We start from the raw sequence: 14,257 nt of genomic DNA on the forward strand, positions 1-14,257 counted from the left end.
AAAAGTAGGAAAAATTTTATTTTATATTTTATAAGTTATAAATAATCTTTTACCCTTCTTAAACATCAACTACCAACCCTCCGGGTTTAAACAAATACCTCTGTATATTATATAGTATTTTATTAATTACATGCTAGATCACAATAGTTTGTATTAAAACAGTACATTTACGAAATTTGTATGTCTTTAAATATGTAATAAAAGAAGTTGATTTCGTATATGTAAAAAAAAGATATTAAAAAACATTATAATTATTAAAGTAAAGATAGTGCAATCACAGCTAGACTAGTATAGTTACGTCAGTATTATCACAGATAAACTAACATGTATACAGGTGTGGTAAATCCAAAAGCGACCATAGGAAAACCGTGTAACGGACAGAGAAACGTAGGTAATTGCATGCGCGGGAGAAAGACAGAAAACGAAAAAATATCAAGTAGGCCATATTTTCAGCGCGCTGTTGCCAAACGCCAAGTTATTTTGTCGACGGTATTTGAGTGATACTTGGCGTTTGGCAACAGCGCGCTGAAAATATGGCCTACTTGATATTTTTTTCGTTTTCTGTCTTAGTCCCGCGCATGCAATTATCTACGTTTCTCTGTCCGTTACACGGTTTTCCTATGGTCGTTTTTGAATTTACCACACCTGTATATTAGTTTGTCTGTGATATTATCAAATATTTATTAGGTTAACAACAATTCTAGAAATCTCCAATAGAAGTTCAAATATATAATATATTATGTATTCATAATGTAGAATAATGACGCAGTTACATTCCAGTTTCTAAAGTTGACAAGCTTTTTTTGAAAAAAAATAAGATTTTTGTCTCTACAGACCGTCAAAAAAATCCGTTTCTAAAAAGGTAAAAAACATCGATGTGGTACAACACTTAGATAAGTATTGACATGTAAACGACTATTTAATTTTCAATAGCTAACAGTGACGTTTAGTAGACATTTAGTAAAGTAACATTGTCTCCACCCCCTTTTAGAATATCAGTCGTGCAATTAGGGTTTGTTGGCTTTGTGATGGCCGCCTCTGTGCTTTCTGCCACCCTCACCGCCGTGATAGTGATGATTATTGTTCGAACCTTTTCTGCCGCCTCCCTGGTGACCGCCATGGTGGTACGACTGGGATCCGGAACCGCCCTCGTTCATCGCCGGCGCCAAATCGGTCAAATTGGGAGAATCGTGCGGGGCGCCGTGGTGGGATCGGTCGTGTTGCGGCCTACCTCCTGCATTAAGACAGCTGTCAAATTGCTGACCAACAAAAGTATAGTTCAAATAGCTAAAAATGCAGGAATTTCGAAACTGAAACTTCGATCAAACATCAACTGGAAATTGAGTCATAAGATTGAATTACTTGTCTTCCCCAGTCAAAAAATAAGCAAACTTTCAGGTAAATTTGTCCTGATTTTTACTTAACGACGCAGTGTTGCCACTAGCACAAAAGAAACTAAGAAGAGGGATAAATGGGATGGGTGCAAATAATACTTCAACAGTTTACTACATCTCTATAGCCATATCACAGGTTTGTCTATTTACACGAAAAACAAGAAGCTAATAAGTCGGCATGCGCGTTTTTAAAACACCAAAAACTACCTCCAAACCTTACCAACATGCATAATTACACAACATGGCGCGCTAATCGAAACTACTTGATTTTGGTACGGAAAACTCTAAGTGGTTGGGTGCAATAAGATTTCAAACCTTGCCAAAAACTCTGCGTATGAAGCGGCGGAAACCAGCCGCCTCTGTTGTTGTAGTGTCCATTGCTGTTGCGATGTCCCCGCCCACTGCCGCCCCTATGCCCTTGCGGTCTTGTCGGCTGAAATCTAACAGCAAATTTGTTGGTTTTAACCATGTTTTTGCTTGTTTTTTTATGGAATTTAGATCGTGATTAACAAAAATAAAAAAAAAGCAATTCGTCTTCTTTATTTGAGGCATTACCAGGGAACTAAAGACAATATACAGAGATTTACGTCATAAACATTTTATTATGTAGGTATGAAAACTTTTAAATTTGGAATTCTATGATAAGAAGAAAAAACTATTGCAAAACTCTACTCTAGACAAAGTATCTTCTAACCTAACCTAATATTAACTTTAGGCAAATTTCCTCGTTTACTAAACCACTCAAACCAGGTTAAGATTTACTCGATTTTTTAGTGTTTTTTTAGACTATTGGATAGGAAATTTAATGAGGATTCCAAAAATGTGCTTAAAACTGTCATTTTCACACCACAAATGGGTTTTACAGGCGATTTTGTCCTTGACTGTCCTTTCAAACTGTGTTTCTAGCAGTTCAAATTTTGACACTGTTTTTCTAACTGACTATACTCGATTTTTTAGTGTTTTTTTAGGTTAGTAGATAGGAAATTTAATGAGGATTCCAAAAATGTGCTTAAAACTGTCATTTTCTCACTCCAAGTGAGTTTAACAGACGATTTTGTCGCTGACTGTGTTTTCAAACTTTGGCAGCACTTTTCTCCCTGACTGTACCGAATTTAGTGATATTTTTTTAGGCTATTGGATAGGAAATTTAATAAGGATTCCAAAAATGTGCTTAAAACTGTCATTTTCACACTACAAGTGGGTTTTACAGGCGATTTTGTCCTTAATTGTCCTTTCAAACTGTGTTTCTAGCAGTTCAAATTTTGACACTGTTTTTCTAACTGACTATACTCGATTTTTTAGTGTTTTTTTAGACTATTGGATAGGAAATTTAATAAGGATCCAAAAATGTGCTTAAAACTCATTTTCACACTGGCAAGTGGGTTTTACAGGCGATTTTGTCCTTAACTGTCCTTTCAAACTGTGTTTCTAGCAGTTCAAATTTTGACACTGTTTTTCTAACTGACTATACTCGATTTTTTAGTGTTTTTTTTAGGTTAGTAGATAGGAAACTTAATGAGGATTCCAAAAATGTGCTTAAAACTGTCATTTTCACAATACAAGTGGGTTTTACAGGCGATTTTGTCCTTGACTGTCCTTTCAAATTAGGTTTCTGTTCAAATTTTGACATTTTTTTTCTCTCTGACTGTACTCAATTTGGTAGTGTTTTTTTTAGGTTAGTGGATAGGAAACTTAATTAGGATTCCAAAATGTGCTTAAAACTGTCATTTTCTCATTCCAAGTGGGTTTTACAGGCGATTTTGTCCTTGACTGTCCTTTCAAACTGTGTTTCTAACAATTCAAACTTTGACACCATTTTTCACCATGACTGTATCGATATGTTTTTTGTTTTTTTTTGGCTATTGAATAGGAAATTTAATGAGGATTCCAAAAATGTACTTAAATCAAACATTTTTTTACTAGAAGTGGGTTTCACCAGCGATTTTGTCCCTGACTGTCCTTCCAAACTGTGTTTCTTTTAGTTCAAAATTTGACACTGCTTTTCTCCCAGACTGTACCACATTTTATACGGTTTTTTCCAAGTAACTGAATAGGAAATTTAACGAGGATTCCAAAAATGTGCTTAAAACTGTCATTTTCTCATTCCAAGTGGGTTTTACAGGCGATTTTGTCTCTGACTGTCCTTTCAAACTGTGTTTCTGGCAGTTCAAACTTGGATACTGTTTTTCTAACTGACTATACTCGATTTTTTAGTGTTTTTTTTTAAGTTAGTAGATAGGAAACTTAATGAGGATTCCAAAAATGTGGATAAAACTGTCATTTTCTCACTCCAAGTGAGTTTAACAGACGATTTTGTCGCTGACTGTCTTTTCAAACTGTGTTTCTGCCAGTTCAAACTTTGGCAGCACTTTTCTCCCTGACTGTACCGAATTTTGTGATTTTTTTTTAGGTTATTTGATAAGAAATTTAATAAGGATTCCAAAAATGTGCTTAAAAGTGACGTCATTTTTTGATGTCACTTTTCATTGGTTCAGAGTCACTTTTTGGTGTCCAAGTCAATTTTCAAGGTTGAAATGTGTGAATTTGTAGTCAAAAATTCTAGATAAAGTAGTTTTTCATGGCTACAATTCAATTTTCACTAGTAAAGTTTTTCAACTTATCTGAAAACTATAACGACTGACTAAGATAGTTTTTAAGCCTTTCAAGTCAATTTTCACAGTTTCCAAGTCAATTGTCAAGGCTAAAGTCTTTCAATTTGTCTGAAAACTGTGAAAACTGGTTACAAAGACAATTTTTAAGCCTCTCCAGTCAATTTTCACCGTTTCAAAGTAAATTTACTGGTTAATAAGTTAATTTTCAAAACTAAAATCTTTTCATTTGTCTGGAAACTATGAAAACTGGCTACAAAGACCTCTTAAGTCAATTTTCACCGTTTTCAAGACAATTTTTAAGTTGGGTTTGGTTGGTTTTGGTTCTTTGAACGTAATAACTCAATTATCTCGTAAACAAAGTTTCAAATCAGAATTTTATAACTACTTATTTGTGTGATCTTTTTCCTTTGTAGATGATGAATTTAATTTTTGAGAAATATCCTAGCCAGGAGTTTTATTTTTTTGTTATTTTATGACCTGCTGATTTATTTTGTAAAATTGTAATTTGCTACAAAATATAAAAACTTTTCTGTTAGTAGCCGTTGCTATTCTGTTAGTGAACAAATCGAATTTCAAATAATTCAAACCACTTTTTATTGATGTTTCACATTGACAGATGACAGAGTTAACTACGACGTCACAAAAGTTAAGTACTGTGAATGTGTGTCGTCACGACTTAACAATGCAAATGTATGATGGGATGTCCTACCTAAACAAACTAACCTCTAACTACCTGATTTCTTAAAGTGCCTAATAGTACATAATATACTAAGAGTCCAATCTCTGTATGTTTGCATTGAGAATGCTTTGAAATGTCGCAGTAAAGAAGAGAAAAGACAGACTTGTTTCAGACCCAACAAGCAAATTTGTCCTGTGGCAACATTGCACTTACCCAGCGTCACGGTAGCTCTGACGAGCTTCATTTAGGCCTGGTTTTCACGACGCAAATCTGAGTTTTCTCTGCGCAGTTGTCGGATTAGGTTTTCAGCGTCTTCGAGCTTGCGCAACAATTCCACCTCCGCCTCACCAGGTCCGTTGGAACGTTGCTGTTGTTCCTTTTCGCGTCTGCGATCGTAACGTTCGAGTTGCCTTTAAAAAATTCGACAATTGACAACGAACAAGACAAAACTTTGAGAGAAATTAACGCACTTTTTTTGTTCGTCCACAATGGCCGAAAGGTACAAGTTTCGGCTTTCCTGCTCTTGCATTTGGAGCTTTAGTTCTCCGAGCTCCTTTTCCAACAGTTCCACTTGAAGCGGAGTGGTGTTGTTTAATACTTTCGGACTTGCGAGAAGCTGAAATAATATTAAATTCAAATCATCATTTATTACGGTAGTTTATATTAAATATACCAACTTTAATACTGAAATACTGGGTTTATACAGCGCACAATGCATAACTTAATGCATAACATTGCACAAGAAATCACAAGTGTTTCTTTTTGGTGTTTTTATACAGTCGCACAACATATAATTTTTAACCAATGAAAAGAGTTTATGACAACATGTGATAAATGTCATTGCAATGTGAAATGTTATTTTTCTGTCACTTGCCATTTGTCAATCATGTCAAGCACAGATAAGGACGATAAGACAAAAAAGGCGTGCGTTGTAAAGTTGGAAAAGGGGAAAAAAAACATTTTTAATAACAACAATATATTAGAATTCTCCATATTTAGAAAGCCAACACAAACCGACCATGCCATCCCTGATGATTCCAACCACCACTCGCAACACAAGATGGCAGCGTTCAGGTGTTATTATTCCATGCTATTTCCTGCATAGAACAACCTTCTGATAAATAACTGAAAAACAGAACTGGCAATACTATACACATTTTATTTGGAATTGAGAATATACTTACTGCAGAGTGAGGGCAAGACGTTGTTTTGGGCTAATTGGGTTTTTTGTCTTGTTTTTCTGCAGGAATGGCCCCCACAAGAGCTAATAACTTATGGAACAGTTCTGGAGTCATACGCGTATATTTGAAAAACTGCTCTGTATCATGTTTTTCTGCAAACTGAACTATTTTTTCAAAAACACTATGTTTATTGCGTTTTCTATTCATAGGTCGCCTTTTCTTGACATCTAAGCTTAATGCTGTAGCTGCAGCACCCATCAAGAGTAGAAGCCCCAATTGTTGCCAAGATTCTATCTGCAATTGTTTAATAAATTCTTGATGTAAAGAGAAACTAATTAGCTCTAGATAATTTTTACCACTAAACTCTGTTTTTTCCGTAGACACTTCAACTGTTTTTATTGCACTAAATGACCAAAAAATCACAAATACAAAATCAACAACAAACCACAATTCTTGAACAATCCAAATCCACAATTCATAAACAAAACAATAACACAATACAATGACGGACGGCGGATGTCAAAATATGACATTACAAAATTTTGCGCATGCGTCAGCTGTTTTCGCAATTTCGCATAAGAATTGCATAGAAAGTTAAAAATTATGAACTTTCTATGCGGTATTGTGCGCTGTATAAACGACAGTAGGCATTACTGTAAAGCCAACTTTCTATGTTATGCATTGTGCGCTGTATAAACCCAGCTTTAACTTTCTCGAATTATTTAATTACTTAATATTTAGAGGTTATTTTAGAGTTTCCTCCGGTTAATTACCTTATGCTTTAAGTCCTCGTCTGGAGTAGAGGGCGAGCCGGAGCTAGAAGAGGTTTGAGACGATTTTCCAAAAATAAGTTGAAACTGGAGCTCTACAATTTGCATCAATACTAGTTTAGTTGAATGCTATTAGTAGTTTATAAGACAAACCTCGGTTTCTGGCTTTCAACGATTCGATTTCCCCGTGCAACCCGGCCAACATGAGCTGATGCTGGTCCTGCAAAAACCTGATGTTTTGTTCGAGTCGAACTTGTTCCGGAGTTTTGCTGTCCTGATCTTCGTCCTTTTGCACCTCTTGAAGTTTGGGGCTGAGCACCTCATTGTTGCACGTACCGCTTTTCGTTTTGTTTACCTGCTTAAAAATCACAATATCATCAGGGAGGTCATATGCTGACTGATTTTTTTTCTCTAATATTTCGCCCTTAGTGTGTATGTATTGTGGGGGGCAACTCACCTGACTGAAAGGGGCAACCGGTAGTTTTACCATAACTTTCGAAGCCATTTTCAACACTTTAAAGCTGCGTAGAAGCGCCCCAGTGTCTGTGTGATGGGTTTGGTTAGAAACACGCGAAAATGAGTAACGCTTATTACACGAACGCTAAAAATACATTGAATTTTCTGTGGCAACTACGTTCTTATACGCCCTCGCCTATTTCCGCCTGGCGTTTAAACGTGTATTTTGTGATAACATCAACCCTCGAAAGGTCACGCAATAAACCCCAACAAGAAAGGGAATCAACAAAGGGCGAATACTTTTTCCGGTGGTTACGCGACCAGTACAACTTTTAACAAAAACCAACACGAAGAAGGGAAATTTTGAGTTAGCAACCCGGGGAGATTTCGTTCTTGAAGAAAAACCAAGCGCACTCACACACTCGTGCGATTCGGTCTTATTTTATTGATTAAAACGTTTTCGACACATGCTCCGTGGAATTTCGCTGACTGATTTGGGGTCGGCCCGGGAAAAATGTAACCCCCTAAGTTCACCAGTATTAGTGCATAAAAGCTACCTAATTTTACCAAATTATGGAAACTCTGTTTATACCCTGGGTAGTAGAAGTTACCAACTCGCTTATTTTAAATAAGAAATATCCTGTATATTTTTGGATTCTATGAAAAATTCTAGACATATTTTATGCATAATATCATACAGGTGTGGTAAATCCAAAACCGACCATCGAAAAACCGCGTAACGGACAGAGAAACGTACATTATTGCATGCGCGGGACTAAGACAGGAAACGAAAATAATATCAAGTAGGCCAAATTTTCAGCGCGCTGTTGCCAAACGCCAAGTATCACTCAAATACCGTCGACAAAATAACTTGGCGTTTGGCAACAGCGCGCTGAAAATATGGCCTACTTGATATTTTTTGCGTTTTCTGTCTTAGTCCCGCGCATGCAATAATGTACGTTTCTCTGTCCGTTACGCGGTTTTGGATTTACCACACCTGTATACCTATCTGTATCGGTTTCTAAAATACCTATTTACCATTTTGAGTGAAATATGACATTTGCAATACGTGTAAAATTAGGGCTAGTTTGTTTTATGTTACTTATTCGAAAAACCAATACTTTTTGAATAAATTGTTGTATAAATTGACACTTTTACAGAATCATGGCTCCGCCAGTTTTAAAAAATGTACTTGTATGCTAATAAGGTTCAATTTTGAATTTGGTCTCTCATCACTGCTTACCATGTTAAATCTTGTCAAGTCGGTGATTCCTTTTAACGTAAATTCGTCCTTATTGGCAGGGTTGTCGCAAAATTTACGTGCCAATATTTAGATGCACTCACATTTTGTTTCTGACTTTAATACACAGAGGTTTCACTTAAACAGAAGTTTAATCAGGATAGTTTCAGTTTGAATGGAATCCTATCTTTGAGCCTTAAACACAGTTTGAAGAGTTAACTTATACAAACCTGCTACAAACACTATTAACTGCATTTAATCTCGATTGGAGGTTTGACAAAAACTGCATTCCTTATAGCAGATAAGAAAAGGCAAGCTAAATACAATGTAAGTAGGTACCCAATTTTTGAATTTGAGCTCTAACAAGGTTAAGGTCAATGTAAGATTTTGAATTAATTTTTTTTTAATTTGACTTACCTACCAAAATATTTAGTTAGTTTAAGGCCATTGTAGAATAGAACGAATAGACTGAGAAAAATAGTTAATATTGCTATGGTATTGGTTAAACTAGGATACATGACCCAATATGACTTGGCCAAAGAAAGAAGGTGCCATAAACCAATTTAGAAAGACCTAATAAACTTGGTAGGTTATTTGGTGTCATAAAACTATTAAAGCTAGGCAATTTTTGTCAATCATGGTAATTGCAAACACCTCCTTTGCACCATCAAGGGAGTAGAAAAGTTTGACAAACTATTATTTGAACAATATCTAAAGAACACAGTTTGATAAGTGACTTTGACTTAAGTATCTCTATAGTAATGATCATTAATTGTAATTGTTATTCTACCCATTTTGTGAAAAATTTCGACAGGGCAACCCAGTGTATTTCTGTCTCCCAAAAATGCTTTAACAAGTTGAATAGCCAGACACTCCTTCCTACACCTGGAGAAAATGAGTAAAAACTACTAAAAACCTGATTTGAGGTCTTTTTTCATAAGTAGCTGAGAGGAATCTCTAACAAAGTGTCAGATAATACTTTTTGATGTTTTAGGTCATTTGTATTGTATTTTGTAGTTGACATCTTTTATAGTTTAGTACAATATATTTTTAAGATTACAATATTCCTCCTATGTATAGATGAATGTTACTAGGAATTAGTAAAGAAATTACTATATTATTCAGTATTTCAAGTGCTAATCATTTTTGATCTATACAGGAATAACACTACATCTACACCTCTAATCAACTTACCATAAGCTGTCGAAGTAAATTAGTCTGGTCTAAATCAGATGGGGGAATAGTGATCGGAGGCAGTGTGACAGTGTTCAAGGGGACTTTCCTACTATCCACCATTGAGTGCCTTCTTGCATAGGTAACTTGCCTCATGTTATTCCAACCAGCCCCACAATTCAAATACGCTCAAAAACGACCGTACGCTTAAAACACTTTTGTTAATGTTAACTATGCATTTGTGACTTAATTGTACCGTCCCCGTTCACTATAACAAAGCGCAAATTGCATTGAAACGAAAAATCCATAATTTACAGTTTACACAGATGTTTGTGTTGTTAACCTAGCTTTTGTTGTGTGCGGCGTCCTTTTGGTGCAAGCCTCCATTTTTTATCAGTAAACATATTTGCGTCTTTGTTTAGTACAGGTGTATTGTCTGTTCATCTTTGTCGGTTGCCTAGGCAACCGACATTCTGTGATTGACAGATTAATGTTTTTGTACTTTAGGTTTTTTTTTGCTTTCATTTCACCGCACCTAACATAACAATACCATAATTAGACAATAATAAAACTAATAAAAAAAGGTTTTTAAGGGGTATTCCAAAAACCATTTCAGTGTTATCATGACAACCTCCTATAAACAAGCAACAAGTTTCATGCATGGTTTCCCCCATAAATACAAACTGTTTAAAGTCACGGTGCCGGTACCTGCCCTAACAAAACTCTCCCACTCCTGATGTTTGAAAAGGTTGTCAGGGTGAAATTTGAAAACTACCTTATTTAATTGCTGTCTACCCGCGCACTTATACACTAATTTTTATTGAAACAAAACTAATAATAATGACGGATTTTTATCCACTAAGACATGTAGGTCAATAGTTTTTTTGCTAAATTTTGTAGTAGTAACTTTTTTTTTATTACAGAACACAATGACAAGAGATCATCTCTTAATGAAGCAGTTGGAACGCCAACTAGAACATCCAGCGGTCCAGAGTAGACCTTTGAGATTTCAAGCTCACCCAAAAAGCTTCCAATCTGACTCAGACACAAACACCTCTTGCACTCCTCGAGTTATGCTAGGCCCATCTCAAACAAAGCCCTTATCAGGACTACTGGACACTAAAGTACAACTGGTTTTGTCTCATTTTCATTACGTTAGCTTAACGTTACATTTTCAGCAAAGAGCCCAAGGATTTCACAAGTTACTGCACGAGAAACTGTCAATTATTGATGGCAGTAACTTTAGTGCCTCTAACACTTCTCGTCTGAGAAGTGCCTCAAGTTGTACAATTACCTCGGAAATGGATTACACTGCATCTTGTTGCCGGAACTTTGACTTTAAGAGCAAGCCTGTAGAGCCCCAAGGATCAACTAGCGAAAGAAAAAGTGCAGGCTTGAGTGCTTCTAAAGGGGGGCTAACTTTATCTGTGTTTGAAAGCAAGTTTAAAGTGTTGGTTGCCAAATGTTTGAAGAGTATGTCTATGATTCGGTAAGGATTTGTACTAACTAATCTGGAACAAAAAAAAGTGATTTTAAACCCTTGTAGAGAGATTTTGACTAAAGGAATTGAACCCCCTGATGGTGAAGAGGATGAGTCACGTCGGCTTGTCAGACTTAAAGAGTTTACTAATCGATTCTCTAGAAATTATCTTTATCCTCTAGGCAGACAGGTTAGTGTTTTTTTTTTAAATTTTTAATACCTACATAAGGAAACATTTATAACCCCATTTGTTTTTACATTATTCGTGAAAGAGCTGTAATGGTTCATATAGGATAGTGTCAAAACAGCAGTTATTACTTAATTTATCACTTACTGCTACTATCTGTTAAAAAAGGTGTTGTGGGAAGAAAATTTTGAATAAATATTTGTTTTCTTTTAAGTTGAAAGATTTGTCATCATTGGACCAAATCAACCCATTACTGGTCAACCAAAAATTGTTATCAACTTATCAAGTAGTGTGCAATGCCCTCCAAGCCTACCAAACTCACCTGCCTAGTTCAATTGGCAACTGCTCCCACACTCAGTTGAAAACTTTAATGGAAAACATAATGAATATAAGCACCATTCACCGCAAGCAAGTTACCAATCCGGAAGAAAACTACATAATCGAGTTTATTGACGTAAGAGACATTCGCACAACTTGGTGTAATTTACTTTGATTTTTAAACATTCTTAGACGTTCAAAATCAACGCTGAGCTTACCACACAAAAAATTGAGGAAAGCTTCCAGAAACTAACGACAGATGGCGCGCTAAAGTCGGAACAATCCCGCATCAGTCTATCCAAATATGGGGGAAACCCTAAACCAAAAAACCGGAAGCGAACTAGGCCGGACAAACGATTGGCCATGTACACGGTGACTGCGTCGTTTCGCAGAGACGCCCCTTGGAAAAGAGCTGTTGAAAATTTAGCCAGAAAAAAGTGGGTTTTTGAATGTCAATAATTCACCCTTCAATAGCCTATCAAATAAGTTAACATACATTATGTCATTTTCCTGGAAAATGCTTCTCAAGGAAAATACAGTCCATAAAAGTTCAGTTTTACTAACTGTCAGACCGCTGGAGCAATTTTAATCAAGTTTAGAACAAATACATGACTGATGTTAATGACGTTTGTCGAAACGGTTTTAACTTTACTGCCTTATTTTTTGTTTTTTTTTTTACTTTACTGGTTCAATTTGACAAACTAAGTACCTCTTATAAAATTCTGATTTGAAACTTTGTTTGCGAGATAATTGAGTTATTACGTTCAAAGACTCAAAACCAACACAACCCAACTTAAAAATTGTCTTGAAAGCGGTGAAAATTGACTTAAAAAGATAAGAAGCTTAAAAAATGTCTTTGTAGCCAGTTTTCATAGTTTCCAGGCAAATTGAAAGACTTTAGCCTTTACAAGTGACTTGGAAACTGTGAAAATTGACTTGAGAGGCTTAAAAATTGTCTTTGTAACCAGTTTTCACAATTTTCAGACAAATTGAAAGATTTTAGTGTTGAAAATTGACTTATTAACCAGTAAATTTACTTTGAAACGGTGAAAATTGACTTGAGAGGCTTAAAAATTGTCTTTGTAACCAGTTTTCACAATTTTCAGACAAATTGAAAGATTTTAGTGTTGAAAATTGACTTATTAACCAGTAAATTTACTTTGAAACGGTGAAAATTGACTTGAGAGGCTTAAAAATTGTCTTTGTAACCAGTTTTCACAGTTTCCAGACAAATTGAAAAACTTTAACCTTCACAAGTGACTTGGAAACTGTGAAAATTGACTTCAGAGGTTTAAAAACAGTCTTTGAAGTCGTTATAGTTTTCAGATAAGTTGAAAAACTTTAGTACTGAAAATTGACTTGTAGCCATGAAAAACTACTTATCTATAATTTTTGACTACAAATTCACACATTTCAACCTTGAAAATTGACTTGGACACCAAAAAGTGACTCTGAACCAATGAAAAGTGACATCAAAAGCTTAAAATTTGCATTTGAAGAAATTTTTCATAATTTGAAAATACATTTTAATATTTTAGTCGTGAAAATAGTCTTCAATACAGGATATTGACGTTAGATTCATAAAAATTGACTTGTGTGAAGTTTTTTACTTTGCTTTTCATTTTCTTAGAACTCTGGACTATTTTTAGGGCTTTTAAAACTGCTTTTAGCTTGAAAAATCGAGTTTTAGGTAGTTATTTTTACCAAGTTTTTGACATAGCAAACTTAAAAAACTATGTGTACATTTTCCATAGGCTTAGACATGCCATTTCACACTTTGTCAGTATTAAATTGACTTCTAGACGCTGCACTGTGCTTCAAGACTGAAAAATCGAATTTTAAACTATTTTTTATAGTAAAGTTGAGTTTCAGACTCTTCATTAATGAAATTAAACAATTTTGGCATTAAATGCTGCGATATTATGTAGTCTTGAACACTTTTACACTACCTATAGTCTAAAAAATTGAACGCCAATAAACATTATAATCCAAAAATCCTGTTTTTTGACTATTTTTAGTGTCAAAAATCAAAAATTCTCGTAAACCTCACAGATGACCAGATTTGAATACTTTTGAACCATTTTAAAGTAAAAAAATACAAGCACCCCAAGTAGGTACACATTTTTGTCAATTTTGAATAATATCCAGTGAGCGTAGAAAATAAAGACTATCCCCCTATATTGACGCGTCTAAAATTTTGAAAAATGTCATTCACATCACATAATGTGAATTTTGATCAAAATTGGTCCAACGGTTTGACAGTTGTAGCAAAAGAACCATTTTTTAAACTGAACTTTGGAGGTCGGTCTCTTCCTTAGGAGGCGAGGCGTTCTTCAGGAAAATGACATAATGCATGTCAACTTATTTTTTCATGGGCTATCGATTGGTGAATTATTGACATTTAATACTGGACCACCCTGCATAAACGCAATTTTACCGTGGATGTTGCAGGTTTGACGTGAAGTCCAAGTACAGAACGGCCACGTACAAACATCGTCCGCCAATGCAAAAACTGCCCGAGGGATGTTCGGTGCCCAAATTGAAAGCACTAGTGCACGCTAAACAGTCTAGTGTGTTGCGTACTTCTCCTATGAACTCCCCAGTGAATGAGGATTGTATTAGGACTATGGTTGAAAGTGATGGAAACGAAGAGACACCTGTCGAGAAAGAGGAGCTGGAGAACATGGAGAAAACCATTGAGGTAAGTGCAAACTATTATACAATAATAAGAGTAAGAAAAGAGAATCATTACAAAGTCATTCAATGT

The 14,257-nt window shown here is 35.4% G+C and overlaps 1 protein-coding gene and 1 pseudogene across 3 annotated transcripts in view; one reads left to right on the forward strand and one right to left on the reverse strand.

Annotated features, from left to right (window-relative positions):
• Positions 1-103: 103 nt before the first annotated feature.
• LOC145736488 (uncharacterized) lies at positions 104-9,858 on the reverse strand (annotated as a pseudogene). Its single transcript, XR_014179987.1, has 7 exons — positions 9,527-9,858; positions 6,790-6,991; positions 6,640-6,731; positions 5,156-5,301; positions 4,895-5,095; positions 1,710-1,819; positions 104-1,234 (listed from the first exon to the last, which is right to left on the reverse strand). The product of XR_014179987.1 is annotated as an uncharacterized LOC145736488 (transcript).
• Positions 9,507-14,257, forward strand: part of LOC145734385 (uncharacterized) — a 30,191-nt gene continuing 25,440 nt past the window's right edge. The window contains exons 1-7 of one of the 2 annotated variants that reach the window (XM_081987807.1): positions 9,507-9,647; positions 10,429-10,629; positions 10,684-10,994; positions 11,052-11,175; positions 11,387-11,626; positions 11,683-11,927; positions 13,942-14,191. In XM_081987807.1, coding sequence (XP_081843933.1) covers positions 10,435-10,629; positions 10,684-10,994; positions 11,052-11,175; positions 11,387-11,626; positions 11,683-11,927; positions 13,942-14,191 — 1,365 coding nt within the window. In that variant the 5' untranslated portion in view covers positions 9,507-9,647; positions 10,429-10,434. Of the gene's footprint in view, positions 9,648-10,115; positions 10,373-10,428; positions 10,630-10,683; positions 10,995-11,051; positions 11,176-11,386; positions 11,627-11,682; positions 11,928-13,941; positions 14,192-14,257 lie in introns of those variants that run through there. The other variant, XM_081987718.1, reaches the window with a different exon arrangement.

Source organism: Ips typographus, linkage group LG1, assembly GCF_016097725.1.
Source record: "Ips typographus isolate SLU linkage group LG1, UJ_Ityp_2.0, whole genome shotgun sequence".
In the NCBI taxonomy this organism is placed as follows: domain Eukaryota; kingdom Metazoa; phylum Arthropoda; class Insecta; order Coleoptera; family Curculionidae; genus Ips; species Ips typographus.